At 40.9% G+C, this 23118-nt stretch overlaps 4 protein-coding genes across 4 annotated transcripts in view; 3 read left to right on the top strand and 1 right to left on the bottom strand.

Moving 5' to 3' along the window:
* Positions 1-99: 99 nt before the first annotated feature.
* Positions 100-5667, top strand: TRAPPC6B (trafficking protein particle complex 6B). Its single transcript, XM_038138440.1, has 6 exons — positions 100-843; positions 926-993; positions 2031-2148; positions 3621-3704; positions 4751-4844; positions 5490-5667. Exons 1-6 carry the CDS (start codon positions 763-765, stop codon positions 5519-5521), a joined length of 477 nt encoding a protein of 158 aa, XP_037994368.1. The 5' UTR covers positions 100-762; the 3' UTR covers positions 5522-5667.
* Positions 5668-6249: 582 nt separating this feature from the next.
* GEMIN2 (gem nuclear organelle associated protein 2) lies at positions 6250-14623 on the bottom strand. The gene is made up of 10 exons (XM_038138439.1): positions 14453-14623; positions 13851-13935; positions 12576-12665; positions 10560-10619; positions 10291-10401; positions 9672-9716; positions 8901-8969; positions 7469-7579; positions 7207-7265; positions 6250-6884 (listed from the first exon to the last, which is right to left on the bottom strand). The coding sequence occupies exons 1-10, from the start codon at positions 14572-14574 to the stop codon at positions 6845-6847; spliced, it is 792 nt and encodes a 263-aa protein (XP_037994367.1). The 5' UTR covers positions 14575-14623; the 3' UTR covers positions 6250-6844.
* A 917-nt stretch (positions 14624-15540) lies between these two features.
* LOC119701709 (stress response protein NST1-like) lies at positions 15541-17661 on the top strand. Its single transcript, XM_038138775.1, has 2 exons — positions 15541-15658; positions 17172-17661. Exon 2 carries the CDS (start codon positions 17229-17231, stop codon positions 17637-17639), a length of 411 nt encoding a protein of 136 aa, XP_037994703.1. The 5' UTR covers positions 15541-15658; positions 17172-17228; the 3' UTR covers positions 17640-17661.
* A 58-nt stretch (positions 17662-17719) lies between these two features.
* SEC23A (SEC23 homolog A, COPII coat complex component) overlaps positions 17720-23118 on the top strand; it is a 28297-nt gene continuing 22898 nt past the window's right edge. The window contains exons 1-2 of the mRNA XM_038138774.1: positions 17720-17856; positions 21255-21494. Coding sequence (XP_037994702.1) covers positions 21274-21494 — 221 coding nt within the window. The 5' untranslated portion in view covers positions 17720-17856; positions 21255-21273. The remainder of the gene's footprint in view (positions 17857-21254; positions 21495-23118) is intronic.

Raw genomic sequence — 23118 nt, 5'->3', positions numbered from 1 at the left:
CTGCCTGCTAGCTCGACGAATTAATGAAGGGGGCCGCCGGAGTGACATGAAACGGAGCTAATTAGAACTCAAACGTCATTTCCTTGTGGCCCAATCAGAAAACCACGTCGAGGCCGCTCGTTCCCACCCGCCCGGGCCGCATCCTGCTTTCCCGCACTCAATGGGGCCGAGCAGCCGGCACGCTCGGGGCTCGGGCGAGAGCCAATCACCGCTGAGCTACCAGAGGCGCCTGTGCCCGGCGAGCCAATAGCCGGGGGCGTTACTTGACGCTGGCTGGGGCGGCGGCCTGGCGGGCGGCGCGGGCCGGGGCCGCTCCTGCCCTCGCGTCCCGCCCGGAGCGGCGTGGCAGGGCAGCTCCGCGCCGCGCCTCAGCCACGGCGCCCGGGCCGGCGGCGAGGCTTTAGACCACGCTCTTCCCCGGCGGCAGCCGACGTCGCTCTGTGGCTCCCCGCGGCGGGCAGGGGAAGGCGCGGGCGCTCTCTTGGAGGCAGTGACACACGCGCCTGGCTCCGGCAGTAGGGTGGGCGGGGCAGCTCCGCAGGAGGGGCGCGTTTGATCACCGGCTCCGGCCCTCGCACGGGACCCGGCGCTGCCGGCGGCGCCCGAGTTCGCGGACTCTGCAGAGCCTTAACCCGCGAGCCCCTTTCCCAGAGCTTTCCCGGCGGGGAGAAGCGGCCCGGCCGACACTGCAGGGCCGCCCCGCCTCGGCCGGGAGCTCCCGCGGGTGTCCGGGCGCGCCCGGAAGGGGCGGCGGCCCCGGCGATGGCGGACGAGACGCTGTTCCTGCTGCTGCACAGCGAGATGGTGGCGGGGCTGTACCGCGCCGCCGAGCAGGGCGAAGGGGTGAGTGGGGCCGGGGCCGCCCCGGGGCCGTCCGGCAGCGGCCGGGGCTGACGCTGCGGCCGCGGCGCCTTGTGTCTTGCAGGAGAACGGGCGCTGCACCACCAAGCTGGAGAGCATGGGCTTCCGCGTCGGGCAGGGGCTCATCGAGAGGTGAGTCCCCGCCGCGCCCTGGCAGCCGCTGCTCGTTCTCGGGGCTTTCACCTCGCCGGTAAAGCGCACCTGCCCGGGCACAGTGTGGTGCTTTGGCTGCACGGAGAGCGCGTTCCTATGACCATCAGCTGTTCTGGCATCTCCTCTTTTCGTATCTCGTTCTTGTGGGGACCTGTGTTTGTGTGTCACGGGACAGTTGTGGAGTGTGTTGTTTTCCTAGTGTTTGCCGTCATGAAAACCGAATCAGGGTACATGGTTACTTTTAATACTTACAATTATGTTTAATTCTACTTTGTGTAGACTTTTGCATGTTTCCTGATTCTGGTACGTTTTGTGACTTCATTATTTTTCTGATTTATTTTTACGCATAATTTTATGATTGGCTCTTACTCCATTTCATTTTTGTAAAGTGCCCTCAGCCCTTGCGACTCGTCGCAGCTCGGGCCCTTTGGGGACCGGCGATGTAGAGTCAGCGCCCTCCTTCCGAGGTCGTGTGCAGGCTCCTGAGTTCCTGGAGTCGTGCTTTTGTTGAACAAAGTGGTCCTTTAGTGCCAGATAAGGACCCTCAGTGAGGATCCAAAATAAGCAAGAGAAAGAAGTCCCTTCTGAAAAATGGGAACAAGTTTTATATACTTGTTCCTATGTTAGAGCTCTTTTGCCTACGTGAAGGATCCCTGTCAAGAAGTAGTACAGCTGTGAGCATTTTGTTTATCTTCTATTTAGATACTTTTTTGAAGATAAAACTGATGGAGCACTTTCCACCTTTCTGTGGGTCAGCTGTGTTTGATAATCATGCAGTTAAAACAATTTATTCTGCTATCATATAGCAGATAATAAGATAACACTTTGTTGCTCTTCAGCTAAAATAGTTGATGAATGGACAGTGAGGCTCGAATGATATTGTACAGTGGTTAGAAAACTAATTTCTATAACCTCAAAAATGATGTTGTATAGTACCATTAAAAAATTATTTCTATGTTTAATTGGTCAGGTTGTGTGTACCATCATTATTGATATATTTCTCACTTTTCTCTTAGGTTTACAAAAGACACTGCCAGGTTCAAGGATGAATTAGATATTATGAAGTTCATTTGCAAAGACTTTTGGACAACGGTATTCAAAAAACAAATAGATAACCTAAGGACTAATCACCAGGTACTAATGCTGTAGATTAGGATTTAACTTAGAAAGTTGGTGGGAGTTTTGAGTTGCTAGTGCATTTTTTGTTTTTCTTGGTGTAAAATTAAACACCAGATAAGAAACCCAAAATGTTCCATATTTGTTTTGTTTAAAAAGCTTGTTTTTCAATATTCATATTACCATGTAGCTTTAGAATACAATTTAATAATTGCTTATGATGTCTTTATTGTCACCCTGTTTGAAAAGACTAAATGCTTTGAATTTCATATGCACTGTTGCAGCGTGACAGAAAGGACAGTAATGATTACAGTTGATTAACATTTAAACAAGAACTTTTTAATCTGTCTCTTAATAAATATCAGTAAAAAATAGTGAATAAGTGACATTACTCTCTAAACATCTATTTAAATGGAATGGCTGCAGTGACTTTTTTACTTTGAAGAATGTTAAGGGTTTTCAGCAGTTGAGACAGTTGTAATCTATTGAAAATACTTGTATAAGAAACAGTGGAGAAACGTCTCAGATTTGCATGTTGGTGACATTGTGCTGTATCCACGTGATTTCCTGTATCAACAGCCACAGTTCTTAAAGCCAGATCAAAATAACGTAAGGAGCCATTTTACTAGAGTAAAAAGTCTTTTTCCTAATTGAATCACTTGGCTTTCTTATGGCCATTTCCCTGTTGTGTCAAATTAGGAAGAAGAGAATTTGTACAAGGATTGTACCAAATAAAATCGGGTTTTTTTTCAGTGACTTATCAAGTAATAAGAGATAATTATTACTTTAGAAATCTGGGGTTTTAATTAAAAAAAAGCTGCAGTATTGAGCTTAAGGTCTTAATTGTATATGCAGCCTTAATTTAAGTTCAAGTCTTATGAAATTCCGAAGTAGCACAGTCAGTAGCAAGGAAATTACTGTGGCAGGTGTAGCTAAAGCTATTCTGTGTTTATACTTAATTTATTAAGATGCATATTGTTGCACAAAATTGTATTGTAGAAAACACCAGACTTTTACTTTGATTGCCTGCTGGGTGTTGTTGCCTATACTGCTATTTAGAAAAATAATTCCCACTGAATTTGAGAATAAGAATAGAGATGTGCAAAACCCAATGAAGATGGATATTTGAATGCAAAAATCAGTATGCATTTGATACATTTCCAAAGACTTTCTGGTATGGAACTATTTTTTCTGATCACTGGAAGGACTCTTCCAAGAAGAAATGTACATAAACATTTTTTAGGGGTAACTGATCATATTATTATCTAGGGTTTTTTTTTTGTATACTCACAATTGAGTATACTTTCTTTTGATATTCCTTGTAAATAAATAATACAATTTAAATTTAAATCAGATATGCCTTAATCTAAAATTTTACTTTTCATTTGGAGATCATATATATTTAATCTACAAATCAAATCCATTCACAGAAAATGGATTTTATATTCTGCTCATTTAACTAAACCCCTCATTTTTTTCTTTTTCAACAGGGTATTTATGTCCTTCAAGACAATAAATTCCGTCTCTTGACACAGATGTCCGCAGGAAAGCAGTATTTAGAACATGCACCAAAGGTACCCTTCGATTCTATGTGGGGGAGGGTGTACTAGTTTCATTTTAATTACCTTCATCTATTAATAACTTTACATTTTGTAATTAAATAGATACAAGCTCTTCTGAAGGGCACCTAAAGATATGCCTTCAGAACCTGTGTGCTTTTTAGAAAGGCACCCTCTTTTAGAACAGTGGATTTGATTTATACTTCAAAAAATGGTCTTGCTTATTGAGAAACTTGCTGCTGTTACATTTGAGTTACTTCATGGTGCAAGTGCTCGTCTGCCACTACCTGCCACGGTCACACAGATTCTTTCTCTTCAGGAAGCATGCGTTTTCAGAAACTTTCTTTAAAATTCCCAAAACACATTTGGAAGATGCTATTTGTTACATAAAACAAGTTTCTGAGTTGATGTGACTGTTCAGAAAGATCTTCCAACAATTAAAAATAGTTTTGAGTGCAGATGCTGAGTTATGGTAATAATTCAGGTAAAATCAGTTCCTCTGCAGAACCTATCACAGAGCACTTTGGTTCAAGTGGATTAAAAAATGGGACATTCAGTTCTATTTTATGGTTTCTTAATTCTTGATCTTAGTCCTCCCAATTGGCTGCTGTCCTTGGGATTTTTTTTTTTGTGTGTGTTTGGTGAAATATTTCTTGTTTTGCAACATACGTTTTAAATACCTGCAGGTCTTTGTATTCTAAGGTATGGCCTGCACAAGAATGCTGTCTTGGACTGTTTCTCCAAGAATATTGAAGTTCAATACCAGTTGCTAATTTCAGCCAAGTCTTGGGAATAATTGTTTTAAGGATATTAAGTTCCTAAAGGTTTAATGGAAAGAGAAGGTGGCTCAAAATACTGCCTCTAATGAGAACAGTCTCTGTAGTGAGCTCCACTCTAGCAAATATTGGAGCTTTCATCTATTATCAACCTGACAAAGTCTCTCAAAACTTCCATGGTTTTCTGTTGTCCAAGTATTAAGTTGTGTTCTTGAGTACTTACTTTCAATCTTTATCAACAAGCTTCACTGTTGACACTCACCTGAAGTGCAACTTTTTATTTAGTATTTAGCATTCACCTGTGGACTAATCAGAGGAGGCCTATCAAATCTGGGAATAAAGAGTATTGTAACAGCTGAAGTTTCATCAATGCCTGCATGTAAGTAGTACTTGGAGTATTCAGTTATTAGCTCACTTGGTAATTTTCCTGACTGACTGCGTTGCTGTTACAAGCATTTTTCAAGGTGGGGTTTGTTTGAAGCTGCTGGGCCATAGGAGTCCATGTGAACTTCAGGATAGGGCTTGCTACTATATTCTTTAGTATTTAGAAAATAATGACTGAGGATAAGCCTCCATGACGTTGAGGGAAAGCAAAACTAAAAAGTTGTATATACATTTAGAAGCATCAGATGTGTCAGGATGTGTGTCCAGAAGGTTATTTGCAGAAGTGAAGCTCTTTCTCTATAGGAGTCATTAAGGATGTTAGTAAGTAAAGACCATTGTAACAACATAAGCTGCTCGATTAAAAGTTTCCACAGACTTGGCACAAATTTTAGGTTTAGCTGACAAAACTTCTGTGATGTGGGACATGGTCAACTTACAGAAAAAATGAAAAGAGAAAAGCTGTTCAGTGTGGAATTAAAATTTAAATGCTAAATTTAAATAATGGCTCAACTGCTTACAATTAAACTGTAATATTGAAATGTTCCTTACTATTTCTTTGAAAAAAAATTTACAAGAAAATAATTACTTGGAGAAATAATTCTAATGGTAATAATGTGATCTGACTCTGCTTTTCCTGCAGGTAAATTTCAGGTGATGATACAGAAGATGTAGAGCACATTCAAATCTGGGTATCTACTTCAAAAAGCCTTTGTATGTTGATTCAGTATCTTGGCTCAGTCTTGTATATAATATGTAAATTATAGCAGTGTGCAGCACAATTCCAAAATATATAATAAATGCTCATAGAAATAACTTAACACTATGCTTGTGTCTTGGTATGAAATTTATTCTATACTAAAGTAATAATTTATACATGGTAAAAAACATGTACTCTACATATTCAGCAAAACATTTAATTACCAAAAGAGCCTGGAAGATCAGAGACAGTGTGAGAACAGAGAAAAATCCTGACCAAGACTGAATTTGAATAAGAAACGAATGCATGTTGTGTTGCCCAACTTGAAGGCCCAAGTGCTACCTTTCCCCCTTCACTCTGAACTGGGAGGCAGTGATTACTTTTGTCTTTGATAGAGCCCACTGACACGTGAGCTAACAGCTCACACATCGTTAAAGATATTAGGTGGAGACCTTTGTAGGATTGTAGTTTGGGGCAGTAGCAGAAAACTTGTTTTTACATAGTTCAAGAGTTTCTCTCATCCCTAAAAGTAGCAACTGTTTCTTGTGTCAGAATGATTTATACCTAAGGTCGTCTATACTGGCCAAAGAAGGAAATTTATTCTATCTTGTTGTGCATAAACTCAATATTAATGTAATTGTTTTTAATTGCTAGGTACGGTTTACTTCTGTAATGTACTACTCAAAAAGTAGTAATGTTTATGTTTTACTGAAACAATTGTTTCAGTAGCATGCTGGCTATAGTTGAACTGCTAAGCAGTGCTAGAGCTCAGGCACCAAAACTTGAAAAAACACATTCAGCCCTAACTCTAGATTTGGAAGGCTGCCTTAAATAATATGGAGTAAGAAAACCCACAATGTTTAAGAACAGTCTTTAAAATCCTTTAGTTTTATTAAAAAAGTCCTCAATAAGTCTGTTAGAAAAAGAATAATAATTTGTAATGTAACCTCAGACTTCACCTAATAATAGCAGTGTCCATAGATTAATCAGATTGTAGAAATTTCTAACCAAGAATGTAGTTTACAAAGACAGGAGCTTGAGAGATGATGCTGGACACTTTACAGTGTAACACTCAGTTACCACTTTACAATGATGGTGATGATGGTATTGGAGACACTGACAATCTCAGCTAAAACTCAGCTGAAGCTATTCACAGCTGTCCCAAATGCATTAGTGTGAGGGTGTTCTGAAGGGATTGTGTAATACTTCAGGTCTGACCAGCGCCGTGTCTTGCTGTTAACTCTGACAAGGCGGTTTGTGCTGTGGCAATGCAAAATACTGGATGTTCTCAAAACAGCCTAGGAAGGCTCATCAGCCAGGTCACGTTGATCAAAGTACCTAGGAAAGAAGTGAATATGGTAAGAAACCTCCAATGCAACATATTCCTTACTTCAAGTTGTCCGACCCATTGCTTTCTAGCCCATCTTTTAGTGTTTCTATCATAATTATGGCTTCATGGTTCAGGCAGCTCATCTGAAGACACGTTTGAAGCTTACTTTGCTCTTGGGTATATCTTAAATCCTTTCAGGTAAGTGTATTTTCTGCATTGGCCCAGGGTACTTTTAGTGACTTTCACTTTTAAAAGGATTTAGGTTAGTACAAATAATCACACATTTAGGCTGGACATACATTAGTGGTTGAGGTGTATAAGTTGCATTACCTACTAACTAAGCAGATTATCAAGTTCAGAGCTGATATTTGTTCTTCATTCTTGCTCTCCTGGAAAAGAGAGAAATATAGCAATTCTTTTGTTACCTGTGTCAAATAGAGAAGCTGTTACAGCCATGTTATGTTTATTTGTAATCTTCCCTTCATTCTCAAGCAAATTTAAGACATGAAAAATTAATTATTAAGACTTCTGAAAAATGATCCTCCTTAGCTGCTAAATTCACCAAGTCCTCTGCACAGTCATTAAATCTTACCTCCAGTGCCCTGACTTCTGAACATCGTCTCGCCAGCTGTCGAATTAGGGAGTGAGCTTCAGGAAGCAAAGGCTTTTCAAGGCATGCCAACAGTGCATAAAGCCATCTACCCTGTGAGGATTCAAATAACAAAGTTTTAATTCTGAGCATTTCCTTGAAGATTCAAGCAATTCATGTTATATAGAGCAGGATTGAAGTGTAGGTCTCCAAACAAAACTGCATTCAAGTGCTATATACAATAATTAAATTTTCAAAACCACATTAGACACTACATGGTAGAGAGTTCTGTGTCTCTAGATAAGATTCTTGTGAGCACTGCTCCTGGGTTTCCGAGCATTTTTTTGCATGCTGGCCAAAATAGAAATAATAATAGAAATTATTACAGCTGATGCTATTATAGTCTGAAGGAAGGATTATTTTAGTAGTATCTAAACATTATTACTTGGCTATTACCGTTTGTTTTCTCACAGATTGTGAAGTTATTCCTGAAGACTGATGCATGAACTCAGATCTTTATGGAATTAGTGGTTAGATCTGCTTTAAGATTTGCACCACTGTGAAAATATGTCCTTTTAGTTTTACATCTCTGAATTCCACTGCATTCTTACAAAACTAATTTCTGGTACCAGTTTAACTTCATAATCACAGTGTCTAGTGGCCTTCATTCTGGGACCTAACCCAAAAGTCATTGTGCACATTCTCTGCAACATATACACTGGTTTAAAAGAAAACAGTCTTCTACAGGAAAGGACAGAACGTGAAAGGTCTTTAAGTGACTGAAAAAAAAACCAGTGAAACTATGCTAAGCATAATGTAATTTTTCATTACTCTTTTGCTTTGTGGTACTGAAGGAGATGAGAAGCATCCACCAAGGTCTTCTGAAGATATGGTGCCCTTACACTGCAGGTCAGTCTAGTTGTGGCCAAACTCCATGCCAATGTAGCCCGTCAATCAGGAGTTCTTAGTAGGTTTGATTTGTCAGTACATGAATGCAGCTAAGCCTTCTGGTCTGTGCTTAATGTGGAAAGATTAAATGTGTCTCTGCCAGCACACTGTAATGCACCTCCAAACTAAACTGGAGGTGTTGGTAAATAGTGTACAGAAGCAAAGCTGCTGTGATCTCTCTCCTCTCCTAAACCTTGATACTCACCAAGCCTCGTGGCTGAAGTTATGGGGCGAGTGGTACCAAGGGATACAGAGGGAGTTTGGGTAGTACTTTTTATGTCTGTTAAGTTTTATAATTTTAGCCTTCCAAAACCAAATGTGAATACTCATTTCAGTATCTAATCAAGAAAGTTTTGAAAGTAACAATGTGATACAACCATCTAGAGAACTTTTTAGAAAATTAAAATAATTAAATAGACAACTGCAAACAATTTATTCTTTGTTTAATGCATTCACATGCAAGTAGTTAGAATAAATTAAAAATTACCAGTTCTGGAGTAAATTTTTTCTCTCCAAACCAGCTTATCAGGTATTCTAAGACACTGGTTACTGTTGCCTTCAAAAGAGGAACAGAAAGAGACAATATAGTATCTGCAATGTTTTGTTTTGCTGCTCTTCTACCTGAAGGATTTCATTATATAAAAAGTATTTCTACTCTACAGTATTTATTCTAGTTTGAAGTTACATGTAAGGGTAAAGTAAGTGTTAAAAGTACCACATTTTGGAAAGAACTTTGTATGAAATGAAGTAATTGTCAGTGTTAATGAAAAGTTGTGGATAAGTAGCTACAGATTAGGAAAGAAGCATCACACTGACTGGTTGGTTGGTTGTGTACAATGGTTGCAAGTGGGAAATGTAGTAAAGGAAAGATAAGTGATTCTTCTAGCCTTGCAATGTACATAAAAGTTCACAATCAAATAGAAGGACTGCACTTAAAACACTAAACGAGAAATTTAAAAACATTGTAAAGCACCTATTGGGGTATTGAGCAAAAATTCAAACATTAAATGTGCTACAGAGAAACTACAACAACAAAATACTTTCAGAACTAGTCATGAAAAATCTTTGCTCTTAAAGTTATTTGTAGCTAAATGTGAGATAACAAATACATATTTTCCTTCTGAGTGTACAATTAATAGAATTAGTAATAAACAAATGCCTACTCTAGGCAAAGAAAAATAGGTAAACCTTCTGCAACAGAACATGAGAAATAATGATTTAGGCCATGTCACTATACGATTCTAAGAGGTAGGCTTACCTGATTCATCCTGCTTACAATACTTAGCAAAGGGGGAAAGCCCACCTGAAAAAAAGCAAGTTGGAAAATGCAAACATTATCACAAATATCTTTGTTCTAATTTAGAACATAGAAAGATTTTAATTTGATGTTCAGAAATTTGTAGTGATTTGAAAGTCTCTTCTGAGCTTTGAAATTTATTTTAAAAGTATCTTCAAGAAAGTTGAAAAGTCCAGTGAAGTATCAGAGCACCTTGCTTCTACTGTTACTTGGTAAAGTTTTGGTTTTACAAAATGACATAGTAAAGAACATGTTTGTAGGGTAGCATATATGAGGAGGGTAACCACATATCACTATGCAATAAAACACTAAAGCAGACTGGAGAAAGCTTCCATTCTGTTCAGTGAGAAGAGAGTAATGACTTTAGCTGAGAAGAGATGAAGGAACTCTTCAAATTTTGACTGAAAACATAGACTTAATTCCTGCTTCACTTGGTTTCTAAAGAATGTACACTGGGACTTTCTGGGCTCACCAGAGCTTACTTTCTATTTGGCACAAAGTGGTAATAAACAGTAGGATTGTTTCTGGCAGTTAGTCCAGAAAATAGCTGCTGAAAACTAACTAGAAGTCCTATACTCACCTTCAAGTAATCAATTCCTAAATTTTCATTATCAGATAGTGCATCTATTTCTGAGTATACTCTTTCCCCGAGGCAGAACTTCTTCCAGCCTTCTTCATCCTCTGATTTTGGCTGAAATAAATAAAAATAAATGAAAACTGTGTAATACTGTGTCTTGAAGACACTGGAGAAAAGAGTTAAATTGTTGCATGCAACTATAAAGCAAGATTAACTGTGGATTCAATAACTGGGAAAACAAACCACAGAGCACTGTTATAAATTCTACTCACCATAGTAACATTGCTGTCCAAATGTTGTGACCGCCAGTGATTCCTGTGCTTGTTCAGGCTCTGAGTAATTAAAACAAAGTCAAATCCCAGTTTAACATAGCAGATACTTTATCCTTGCCACAAGGGCTCTTCATTATTCTTAAAATGTATGAAAAATATATTTATGACTTTCTATAAATCAGTAGATATATAGCCAGCACAACTGGCTAAATAATTCCCATGCCTCTTAGCAGAAATGTAATTAAGAATTTCATGCTGGGATTTTGGAAGTAATGTTAAAGCTGAAGGTGTTTTGAAATCTATTACATAAGGTTAAGCTGACGTAGTAAGCTTTAACAGTCTTCTGGACTTTTCTTGTTAGAACAATCGTAAGAAAAAACCCACTTTGATTTAATCCAAAAGCACACATAAAGCCAATATCCTGTTTCCAACAGTGGTCTGTATCTGTATCAGAGGTCTACAGAATTGTATGAAAGAAGGCAAGTGTGTTTTCTTAGCACATTTCTTCTACCTGGCAGGAATCCTATGTAGACAAACTGGTCTGCTTAACAGTTACTTGTAGAGAGCTGTAAATGTTCTGTAGTAGAAGGAATTTGTCTCCCACTCTGGTTCTTCCTCTAGCTGTATAAAAGACCACTAAAAATGCTCAAAGTAACAGCAGCTGATGCAGTGGTTCAGCAAGGAATTCTGATGCTCTTTTTAAAATACTTTTTAGGACAGTCTCATATTTCACAGTGTTAATTCTGGCACTGATAAGACAATTTATTTGAGCATAAAAGAGATACCAATTCAGTGAATAAGCCTTTAGATGTCAGTCTCTTTAGTTTTACTAAAACCTTAGACTATGCCTAATATACAGGATGCAATGTGATCCCTCGCAGAAACCGCAGCTCAGTTACTGTTTACAATGTAGATACAGTGGTACAGATCTCCTCCTTCACTAAATTTTCCTCCCTGAAAAAAACATGGTACATGAGTTCCTGCAGAGTTCAGTGCTAGAGCAGCTCCTAGCTGGTCACACCTCAGTACTTGAGGTACTCCTACAATGCAGCATCAGTGCACTGTAAGCATGCTGTCTGCAGCACTGGAGTCACAAATGACCTCTACCTACATTTTAATTATATTTTCCATTTCACCCTGTTTGAACTGTGCATAGAGAATAGAAGAATCATACATTTGGGTTGGAAGGGACCTTCACAGGCCATCTAGTCCAACCCCTCTTCCATGGGCAGGGACATCTTCAACTAGATCAGGCTCAGAACCCCATCCAATCTGACCTTTAGAGTTTTGAGGGATGGGGCATCTACCCCTCTCTGGACAACCTATGCCAGTGTTTCACCACCTCAATTGTAAAAAAATTCTTCCTTATATCTAATCTAAATCAACCCTCCTTCAGTTTAAAACTTTAGTAAAGCTTAGCTGAACTTAGAACCTTTACCCTTTGGGACTGCTTAATTTTCTGTTCTTGTGTTACTTCAAGCAGGGTGCAAATGTATCAGGAAATATTAAAGTCTGTGCTAACTCTACAACCTTACAAATATGTTTTACCAAATCAGTATGTCTCCTCATAATGGGTTGCCACCTCTGTCAACAGGTTCCTAAATGGACTGTATGAATGGACTTTATCAATCTCCTGATGGGTTAGAATCCACTTGGTTCTTAGTTCACTTTTGAGTTCTGCAGAACATTTCCTGCTAGCACTGTGTTTTAATTTAACTGCATAACATCAAAGGAGTTTTTGTCCTTCCTCAACTATTCCATATCGTTTAATCTAAACATAGACATATTTTTGTTGAAGGAGAATTTCTTAAATGTGACTCTCAAGAGTTTTATCAGAGATTTAAAAGCCACAGAGTAGATGCTCAATTAGCTTTCAAGAACTTAAAACCCTTGTCTACAAACATCTATCCTGTTACAAAATCACAACACTTCTATAATAGATATAAAGTTATCCCATGTAAAGCATGGATATGTTATATCTAGACCGTGCAAGACCCCTCACAGACTATCTTGTACCTGACGAACAGCTGAGAAATTGGCCACTTGCTGCTGCTGCCACTTGAGTGTTGGAGAGTATCCCTCAGGAGCAGGCTGACATCCAGAAATCTGAGAAAACACTGGCAATAATTATAATGTAAAGAGAGCTTTATAAGAAGAATCCTTAAGAACAAGAGAATCAGTAAATGTTTACTGTCAGGTAAATAATATCCTTCATCTAAGAAAGGTAATTTCATGACCATACCCAAGGCTAAGCCAAGATTTTGGTTTAGACAAACTTTTTTTTTGTTTTACTCTTCTCATATGTACATAAGGAGGAAAACTAAGTGTTCAAAATACATTGTCAAAGAATTACTTAAGGTCTTCCTTTCAGCAATTGCTCTGCTTTAATATCCCCGCTCATAAAAAGCAGGATGCTGTTTCCTTATCTGGGACAGATACTATCAATCTTAGGCATTCTACCTGTCAAGACAGTAAGCTGAGGAAGACAGAAGACAATAAAACCATCTAGAAAATTAAGTTTGATAGTTAGGTAGATATAACCTCTTTAAAGATTAGCATGAAAGGGTTACTAAACAAAATCTTTCTACAAGTGTTTAGGAATGCCACTACACACAGATGAGACAGGTGAAGAGAATGGCTACAGAAGTTACAAGGTCATATCGGTATTAGAAACTTTCTTTGAGAAATCTAGTAGTGAAATCTCAGACTACATCATTGTCATTGGAGAAAGGCAAACTATTTAAAGTAGATTAAAAACCAAGCTGGCAGGGTAATGCAACAACAGAAAAATCTGCTTCAACAGTAAGGAGAAGTTCCAATAAAAGATGCCTTTCAAAAGGAAAGAAGTGGTGCTAGAATTTAATCTATCTTTATTAAGGCTTAGCTGCACTTACTACCCTTATGCTAGATATAGACTTAAACCCAAAACCAAGTATGGATATGTTTTTCTTCTGAAATTTATGCAGGTTTTATGATTAAATAATTGTAAGATTTAATGCAACATTTGATTTCCTCAGACAGTAAAATAGTCTGCTGCATATCAAATAGTATGGGGATTATCAATTTAATCAAACTGATTAACAGCAGTCTTTGAAACGAAAGACTGCTGTTACCCAGTAGTTGAGCAGGGCTTTCTTAAAACACAGATATTTAATTCTGTAGATGCTTTTAGAACCTAGCAGTGCTATTTAGTTATGCCAATGACTCCCCAAAATGAATACAAACATCATTATAGTAACATCTTCCCCCCCTTTTTTTTCTCTCAAAACATGAGAAAGCTCTCAAACTTACTGAAATGTTTACTGTCGGCTTCTTTTTCAATTTTCTGGGATCTATTTTTGCCACGACCACGTCAGGACATCGAGCTGCTTCAATCCTACAAAATAGAATCAAGTGGGCTGCATTTTTACTTTCCTGTAACAGGTCGATATATATCGGACGTCTTTGAAATACTCGTAAAAGCATGGAGGGACTAATCAAGATCATTGAGTCGAACTCCGTGCACAGGACAGCCCAGAAATCACACCCTGTGCTCGAGGGCGCTGTCCAAATGCTTCTCGAACTCTGCATGCCTGGTTCTGTGACCACTGCGCTGCGGAGCCTGTTCCAGTGCTCAACCACCTCTGGGTGAAGAACCTTTTCCCGATACCCAGCCTAAACCTCCCCTGACGCGGCTTCATGTCGTTTCCTCCAGTCGTGTCGCCGGTCACGAGAGGGAAGAGATCGGTACCCGCCCCTCGTGCAGGTGTGTAAAACACCGACAGTGCCAAGAAGGGCAGCACCCCACGGCCGCCCCGGCGCGCCCGGACACCGAGCCCGGCCCGGGCAGCGCCGGCTGCCGCGAGACGTAACGGGCCCGGGCCCGGCCCTGGCCCGTTCGCCCCGCCACTCACTGGACGCGCTTCAGATACTCCTGGGGCGTCCTGGGAGGCACGGTGGGATCGAAGTCCTCGGCCAGGTCACAGTCGCCCACGGGCAGCAGCCGCGGCATCAGCTCCTCCAGGCCCGGCTCCATGGCCGCGCCGCCCCGGCGGCAGAGCCCGCCCGCTTGCGCTGCTCTCGCGAGAGCGGCGGCTGCCCGGCAGCGCGCGGGGCGGCGGTGCCGGCGCGGAGCCCTCAGGGAGGCAGGGGCGGAGGGAGGGAGGCAGGGGCGGAGGGAGGGAGCCTCGGCCGGGCGCTCCCGGGGCTCGCTGCGGCTCTGGGCGTCTCGGTTGCCCTGGGAACCACCGGAGGGGAATAAAGGAAATCTAGCCGAAGAGCAGTGGCAGAAAGGGGTTTGCCAATTCACTGCCCATCAAACTAGGCCTGTTTTTGTGGTGAATGGGTGTAAACCTTTAATAACTTCCTTCATTAGGCTCTGTGCCATTATTCTAATACACTGTGGTTTTCGCCAAAGGTTCTTTAAAGCTCACCCATTAGTACGCTCTTATTTTACCTGTAAACACCCAGTATTCATAACTCCCTTTCTTGAAATGCTTTGACATCTGTGGTTAAAGTCAGGTACATAAACATTAATTATAAATTTACACTGAGTTCTCATTCTGGAAGGGTCAATGCCTGAGTTGTGCTGTGTGAGTTTTTCTGAAGACTATAATGTGGGAGCATCCACATGGCAGAAAGCAAGATAGCATTTGCACAAAGGGGCATTGTTTCCCAGGTAAGATAATGAGCGGAAGGATGATGCTGTAATCATTTACATTGTGTATTATGAAATTCCTGTTACACAAAATGTCCATCAGTATATTATCTCTGCAATTAGTTCTGCATGCAAAGTCTATTTAGATCTAATATTTCAGAGTAGTTTTAGATACTTCTGTCACAAGTTTAAAAAAATCAATTCTTTTTTAATCCCCTGCAAGTCTGTATTTCAATAGTTCTAAATAAACATCTACCTTAACTCCTCCTCTCCAATGGCTTTTGTTTGTTTTAAGGTGTTTCCAAAAGCACCTACGTGTACCAGGGAGTTTTTTTCCCTGAAACCCGGATCTAACGTCCTAGTTGACTATGCAACAATTGCAGTCACCGCTAGAAATAAAAACTGCCTACTTAAGCCTACAGTGATAACTCTGGGAAGGCTGATGATCAAGACAAAAACTTTGGTGAGTCCAGCTATATAACGTTCTTTTCTAATACTTTAGCAATATTCAGAACTTATTTTTCCCATGTGTTGTAAAGTCCAGAACTATGAACAGAAAGAGAATGCACAGATATAAATACACGTTAAATATACTTTCTATCTTTAGATTACTTTTTCTGGAACTTTCCATTGATACTTGTTAAGCAAAGCAACATATTTTTAATTATTGCAGATAGTCTTCCACAGGTAATAAAATTGTTCCTAACATGTCCTACCAACAATGCTGATGCAATGGCTAGCAAATATGACTCAGTGGAGAAAGTGGAAAATGAACCTGGAAATGTTTCCTCAACTGCTTAGGCATTAAGGAAGAGTACTTTTCCAAAGAAAGAGTGAGATGCATTAATGGATATGCCCCATTGGCTAAAAAACCAAACCAAAACAAAGTAACTCATAAATTCTGCATTATGAAAAATTAAAATGCTTTCAAATCTACATTCTAGATATATGAATATGTGGAGCTAACAAAATATTTTTTATAATGAGTAAATGAGTTTATATCTATTTTCTACTTCTTTTCTTTCTCCTTGATTTTCTCTGGTTCGCACCATCATAACAGCTGCATGACTTCTCTTTAAGTTTAGAGCATTGGATTGAGTTATTATTTAATGAAATTTAATTGTGCTGAAGATTAATTAAAAATACTGAATATATTTTATTTGTAGTGAACTTTCAGAGTAGTATACTTTGCTGTTTTCCCTTCTTGCCCTTCAAGTGTCTTTAATTGTCAGCTGCCTCTTTTTCTCTTATTTATACAGTTCATCCTGCAGTTTAGACTTCAGGACTTGCCTCTTTTTTTAGGTAATTTTCTAAAAATGTTTCACAAGGTATTTGAATGCTTTTGAAATTACAACACTGAGTCACTTTCTGTGCATCTGTTTGAAGTTCGCAGTGTTGTGGATTTTTGGGGCTGGTCTTTTTTTTTTCTTTTTTTCTTTTGAGCTCAGAGTGAGGATGGTACATGTCATTGGCAAGCTCTTGCTTAATACTCCCACAAATGGCAGTGAGGTTTGTGGATGAGAAAATTTAAAATCCCTCCCATAAATTGTGCTGTTGCTTGACTGTTCATGTTTTTAGTCTGAAGAGGACTAGTAAACCATACTGGAGATGATCATGGCAAAGAAATGCTATCACAATCACATTTGACATATAAGAAAAGAGGATAAGGTTGTTTTAGTATGCTTGGTGGTCACAGAATGTTTTCCGAGTTGCAGTGAGGGAGGATATAGTAGTCAGTCAGCAGAATGTTTTTCAGTCCTCCCCGATGTCTGGATTAATTGCACTAAGACATCTCAGGAAAGACAAAGGTTACTGTTCTGGCCTTTCATGACAGGCTTGTTAAAAACAATTCCTGAAACTCAAGAGTTACTGCAACTTGAGTTTGGGGATAAAAAGCTGACCACACTAACAAGATAAAGGATTGTTTCAGGCTAAAACCCCCAGGAATATAATTTCGATATATTTTTTTCTCCCAGGCACTCAGAAGAAACATGTAAACAATCTTCCAGATTATAAAGTTGCCATAAGTACACATGGTGGAAGAGGGGAACAAGCAGGGTGAGCTCAAGGACTCTCGGAAGCCCGGCTGTTTCGATCCCGAGGAATTCCGTGCCGGCCAGAGCAGCGCAGGCACCGGAGGGGCCGCAGGCAGCCCCGAGGGCACAGGCGCAGCACCGGGGAGCCCAGCGCTGCCGGCGGGGAGAGACGGCAAAATGCCCCCGGTGGTCGGGATGCCTTTTTTCCTGAATGGATTGGGGATCGAGATGCAGACGACCGACCTGCAGAAGAAAGCCGAACAGAGTAGCGAACACACACACACACACACACACGCACACACACACGCACGCACACACACACACACACACACACACACAAGAGCAGGAGCCGTCAAGGCGGCGAAGCGACCGCCGGAGCTGTGGGACGGCGGAGGCCGACCCCGATGAGCTGGCCGGGGAGGCCGGGGAGGCCGCGGAGGCCGGCGGGCTGCCCCGGGGGCGGGGGAGCGGCGGAGCTCAGCCCGCCCCCGCTCTCTGCCCCTTGACGTGGCGCGGACTCTCCCATCAGCCATGTTGATGCGTCGGCAGCGCCGGGGCGGCTGCGAGCGGGCGGGCGGGGAGAGCGAGCACAGCGGGAGCAGCGGCGGCGGCGGCCGGGACGCGGGTGAGCGGGCAGCGCAGCGCTGAGGGGGCAGCGGAGGGCGCGGGGAGCCCGAGGCGGCGGAGCTGGGGTGCCGCGGGGAGGAGAGGCGGCAGCCCCTCTCCCCGCGCTGGGTGGCACGGGGGATACCCCGGGCCGCGGGGCCCCGCACGGCTGCCGGACCCGTGGAGCGAGCGTGGTGGGAGCTCCCCGCGTCCCCTCCGTGGCAGCGGGGGATCTCCGGGTGCCCGAAACCGCTCTCGGGGCCTCCGGCGGCCGGAGGGTCCGGGGCTACCGCCGGCCACTGATCAGCACTGCCCGCGGCCTCCGGTGCGGCGGGGAGCGCCCGCCGGGCCGGGGCTGGGCGAGCGGCCCCCAGCAGCCCCAGCTCGGCCGGGACTGCCGGAGCTCGGGTAGGGCCGGCGGGGCACGGCCTTTCCGCGGCCGGGGGTAAAGGGCGGCAGTCTCCGGCAGCGCCCGTGGTGCTCCTGTGCCGGAGCTCCGCTGTACCTACGCCGCTGTGCCTTCCAGTGTAGGTAAAAGTACAAGAAATGCAGGCCCTGCTACGTTTGACTACGTGTCTGTTTTTTTTTTTTTTTTTAATTTTCGGTGGGTTATCACATACCGCGATTGTTTAAAAAGAAAAGTTTTCAGTGAGAGGTCTGGGAGAGCAGATTTGGAGGATGACTGAGTTTGAGTGGTGAAAATGTCAGTAATTTGCTTTAGATAACTATTTAAACCATTCTGCTCGTGTATTTTAGTTCATTCTTGGAACTGAAATAGATTTGTATCTGATATGTAATTTGGGCATAAAAATTAATTAAGGGTTTTAATTAATTAATTAATCTCTTTTACCAGGTTGTTAGTGCCTAACAAACTGAGAGAATAGGTGTGTTGTAAGAAAAGTGTGCAGTGAGCTGCACTCAGTGGTAGTTAAACACATGGTGCTATGAGGGACTTCGATCTATCTATGCTGGAACTCTTACAGTGCTGTAGAGAAAAATGTTTTTATTTTTGTATATGTGTGCAGGAATTAGGGAATATTATGTTGGGGATATTCTGTATTGGGACATATTTATCTGTGGTGTGTAAACATTTAAAGATGCTGATATTCAACTAGTGACTCTCAATGCAATTCAAGTGTGGCTTCTTTTGTGACACACAGTTGAGATTGTCATGGTGCAGGGTTCTGAGGTACATTCAGCCGTAGCAGTGGGAGGGAGGAAGCAAACCAGAAAGCGCTTCTGTTTTTTTCTGGATATCCTAGTCTGCAGCAAAGGTAAAGCAGTGACATCCCAAAGTGGGAACTGTTGCAGTTCTGAAAATCCCTTCTCTGAGGTTTTCTGAGGTAGGCGGTGTGTATTTTGTGGCATTTTGGTGTCCGAAATTTGGTGTGTAGCCTGTAGGCCAGGGGGCTTTGCTGTTCTTGTATAATGCAATACATCTCCACACCTATCTCAGAAAATGTGTCTGCATAGCTGTACCAATGGTACTGAATGTAACTTGTCAGACCAAGAGTTCCATATTTGATGAATGATGAAATAGGTAAGTATTATTGGCTCTTGAAAAAGAAGAACAGGATATAAGAAAAGGTGGAGGAGAACTTGATTATTAGCCACTTTTGCCTTCTGAATAGGAAATCCATACATAATAGAAAAGAACAGTATTTGACACAGTAAATCCAACAAGTCGTTTATGTATCTGTGTGCATGTGATTAGTCACTGCACACTGGTGTTTGTACATTGCCCTTTAAGGAGCAATAACTAGGTGGTAAAAGTAATATCTATGTACAGCCATTTCAAACATAGATAGAGCAAAATGTGGAGAAAACGCTTTGAAGTCCAGTACAGAAAGTGTGACTTGTTGCAGTGTTTGGAGCTGGATTTTGTGAGTCTATAGTTGCTGCCAGTGAATGGCTGAAATAGCCTTAAGTTCAGTGTGTGGTTATAGTGGAGGTAGTTGCGTTGTGCAGATTCTTGCATTAATATCCCATTTTCTAACTTTTTTACAAAATATGGATGAATTTTGACTTATTAGTAGAGAAATTTCTTGAATTGTATGTCCTCTTCAAATGCCAGGCTGTTCTTTCTTCTCTTAGCTGAGTTAATTTCTGTCTCTGATTTCTTTGCAGTAATTACAACTTCCAGATATTCTCTCTTTTGCTCAGTTTTGTCCGCCTGCTTTGCAGAAATTTGAGTAAAAGCAGTGGTGGAAATGCTCTTATGCACAAAGTCCCTCATGCTCCCTGTGTTGTAATTGCCATGATGTGTTTAGATAGGAGCAGATTTGCTCCTAATATCAGTAAGATGTGTCCATTAAAATATTGGCACTTGATTATTTCTTAACTGTGAAATGCAGCACTTCCCTTTGCTCTATGTATTTTGTTAATCTGTTTTCTTAAATGTTACAATTAGAATAAAAGTGTTAAATTAGCCTATTATTTAAAATAACTTGAAAAATTTTTAGCTGTCATAGAAACTAAGGGTGCAATGCCATTCTAATTTTGACAGATAGAAGCAGGTTTTGATAAATTGAGAGTTTCTGTGAGTCTCCTGTAACGTATGTAAGGTCAGAACTAAGAATGTCAGTGTGCTTGGGAGAATTCCTGATTTAAATTCCAATTCAGGAGAGTTCCAGCATTTTTAATAGCTGTTCATTAACTTGTTACAGTATAAACTGAGACCTCAGAGTATTTCTAATTCACTTTAGGTGGTTCATGTGGGCTTTTACAGTAAATCTTTAATTATTAGGGAGTGTGAGTTTAGATGTCCTGGTTCCTGGAAAAGCCTGTGCTAAATGTTCTATAAAAGGTACTGTGTAGAATGCAGCAGATAGTCTGGAACAGTGTGAATACAGCTGAGAAGTTTGGGATTGGAGGGTGGGAGTGCTTCTTGCTGACTGCACCAGATGTTCACAGGTACCTGTTGAGCTTTTCAGATGTGTCTGTGCTCCGCAGTTCTCCAGCTTCTGAGTAATCATAGCAGAACATTTTGAAAGCCTTAAGTCAATGGCCAAAATGGTAGATTTGAATTCAAAGAATTTTTGAAAAGTGCTTCTTGGTACATAATATAATTGGAATATGGCACTTGTATTTCTTACAAAGTTACTTCCTAGCATTGCTGTAGGAATGTACTCTTGTGGAATGTCATGTTGTTATTCCTTTACGTTTGCATGTAGGCTGCATCATGAGATACCAAAAATATGGTTAGAAACTCTTAAAAAAAATTATAGAGCAGTATTTTCTTTCCCCTTAGAATTCTGCACATTGCTTTTAGGATTTAAGAAGCTCTGCTCAGTGTTTTATTGACTGTAACTCAGTTACAGTATTTGAATGTGTGACTGTTATTACCTGCATTCAGCATTTAGTAGTTAAAAGTCTTTGCATGTCAACATTCTGCTGATGGTTATCTTTTTATTTTAGTGCTAGAGAGGAGTTGACCATGACAACCTTCCTGGAATTTATCCAGCAGAATGAGGACAGAGATGGAGTTAGATTCAGCTGGAATGTTTGGCCCTCAAGTCGTCTTGAAGCTACAAGAATGGTGGTCCCGGTGGCTGCCCTCTTCACGCCCCTGAAAGAGCGGCCGGACTTGCCTCCTATTCAGTATGAGCCAGTGCTGTGCAGCAGGACCACGTGCCGAGCTGTTCTGAATCCCTTATGGTAAACTTAATGCATATTATTGTTCCAGATTTTGCCTTAGAATCTTGAGAATGGTGCTAGCTGAACTGTGTGCAAGATCTGGTGTATGGAAGTTCAAGTACTCCTCACATCGTTATAGAGCGCAAGCTTACAGGCCTCAGAAGGTTCTGCACATAGATTTACATATGTGACATATTTACTGAAAACATAGCTTTCATTTAATGGGTCGTTTCAATGTACTTGGTATTGATTAGGTGTGTTATTTTTCTGCAACTGCATAATGGGATTTAGTATACTCTTGCATTTTGCCTCTAGAAAATGACTTTGGTAAAAAGTTACAATTCTGTGTCTTTTGAACTGTTGGACCCTGATATAGTTTAATTTCCAAGTGAAATAAACTACATTTATTACTGACATTAGTTCATCTGTGGACCAAAGCACATTATCTGTTTTAGTTAACATCAGAAGTAGGCATGAAAGAGTGTAGAAAGCTATTTAAGCTTAAGGGTGATATTGGCACAAGCTCAAATGATTGTGGACTAGTCATGGGTAAGTTTGGTTGTGTTTCATATGTCATTCCTGTCATAGAAGTATGGAAAAGAAGCAGAATGATTTCTAGGTTGGAGTTTGATAAGCAAGAGAAGGGTCCTGATTGATAGAGATTAGACAGGTGTCAGAGAACCTGTAGAACAAATTTAATGTTATGAATGACTTGTCCCTGCCTGGGAGAAAAGACAGCTTCAAAGCAGACGTAAAATTATGTTTCAGTATTAAGCAGCCACAGTGGCTGGTTGTACTGGGAGTCAGACTTAATTGCAGTTAACTTTTTCAGAAATATTATCTTTTATTGAGGGCTGGAAGAAAAACAATGAAAAGACAAAGTTGTAAAGAGTCAGACATATGCCAGCATTACAGTGAACTGTGTACATTTTTCCTGTGTCGGATGTGCTAGTAATGACTGGATTTTTTTTGCCCTGAAAGGGTGGTTAGAAGCTCAGTCTGAGGAGACTTTAGAAGCCCATGTGGCACTTTGGGCTAGGTAATTTGCAGCCTCTGTAACTGGTAAAGACAATTAGATAGCAACAGATCTGTGTTTTGTTTACAGCATACTGGGACTTACCTGAAGATTCAATGATATTTTAAAAATGTTTTTGCTCTTGTAGACAGGAGAAGATGTAATAGCAAGAAGTGTACATTGAGAACTATTAAGGTGAATTTCCCTTAAGATGTGATAAGGACTTAAAGACATCTCTGTGGCGTGAAAATAGAATTTGCATTTTTTATTTTAACTGTCTGAATACTAATAAAAATATAGACAAAAGGAGTAGAGTCATCATTTGAAAGCAATGTTGTTTTTGTTACAGAGATAGCTGTCATGTTGGAGCCTGTTTTTTTAGGGCATAATGTATATTCAGGCTAGTCCGACACTCTGACAGCTACTAGATAGAGGTAGAAAAATACGAAGGTAGAGAGAGTTTAGAAGATATGCTAAAACCATGGAGAAAGGCTCTAATATAGGTGCTGAGTCTGTATTTTGAAATTTCTTATTTGCATCATTTTCCTGAAGACCATTCTTTCTCTTTAAACACAATAATTTGCCTGATACAGCTGTGTAAGTCTCCACTTATTTTCTGTTTGTAGTGTT

Source organism: Motacilla alba, chromosome 5 (assembly GCF_015832195.1).
Source record: "Motacilla alba alba isolate MOTALB_02 chromosome 5, Motacilla_alba_V1.0_pri, whole genome shotgun sequence".
NCBI lineage: Eukaryota > Metazoa > Chordata > Aves > Passeriformes > Motacillidae > Motacilla > Motacilla alba.
This window is presented reverse-complemented; position numbering and strand designations above follow the sequence as displayed.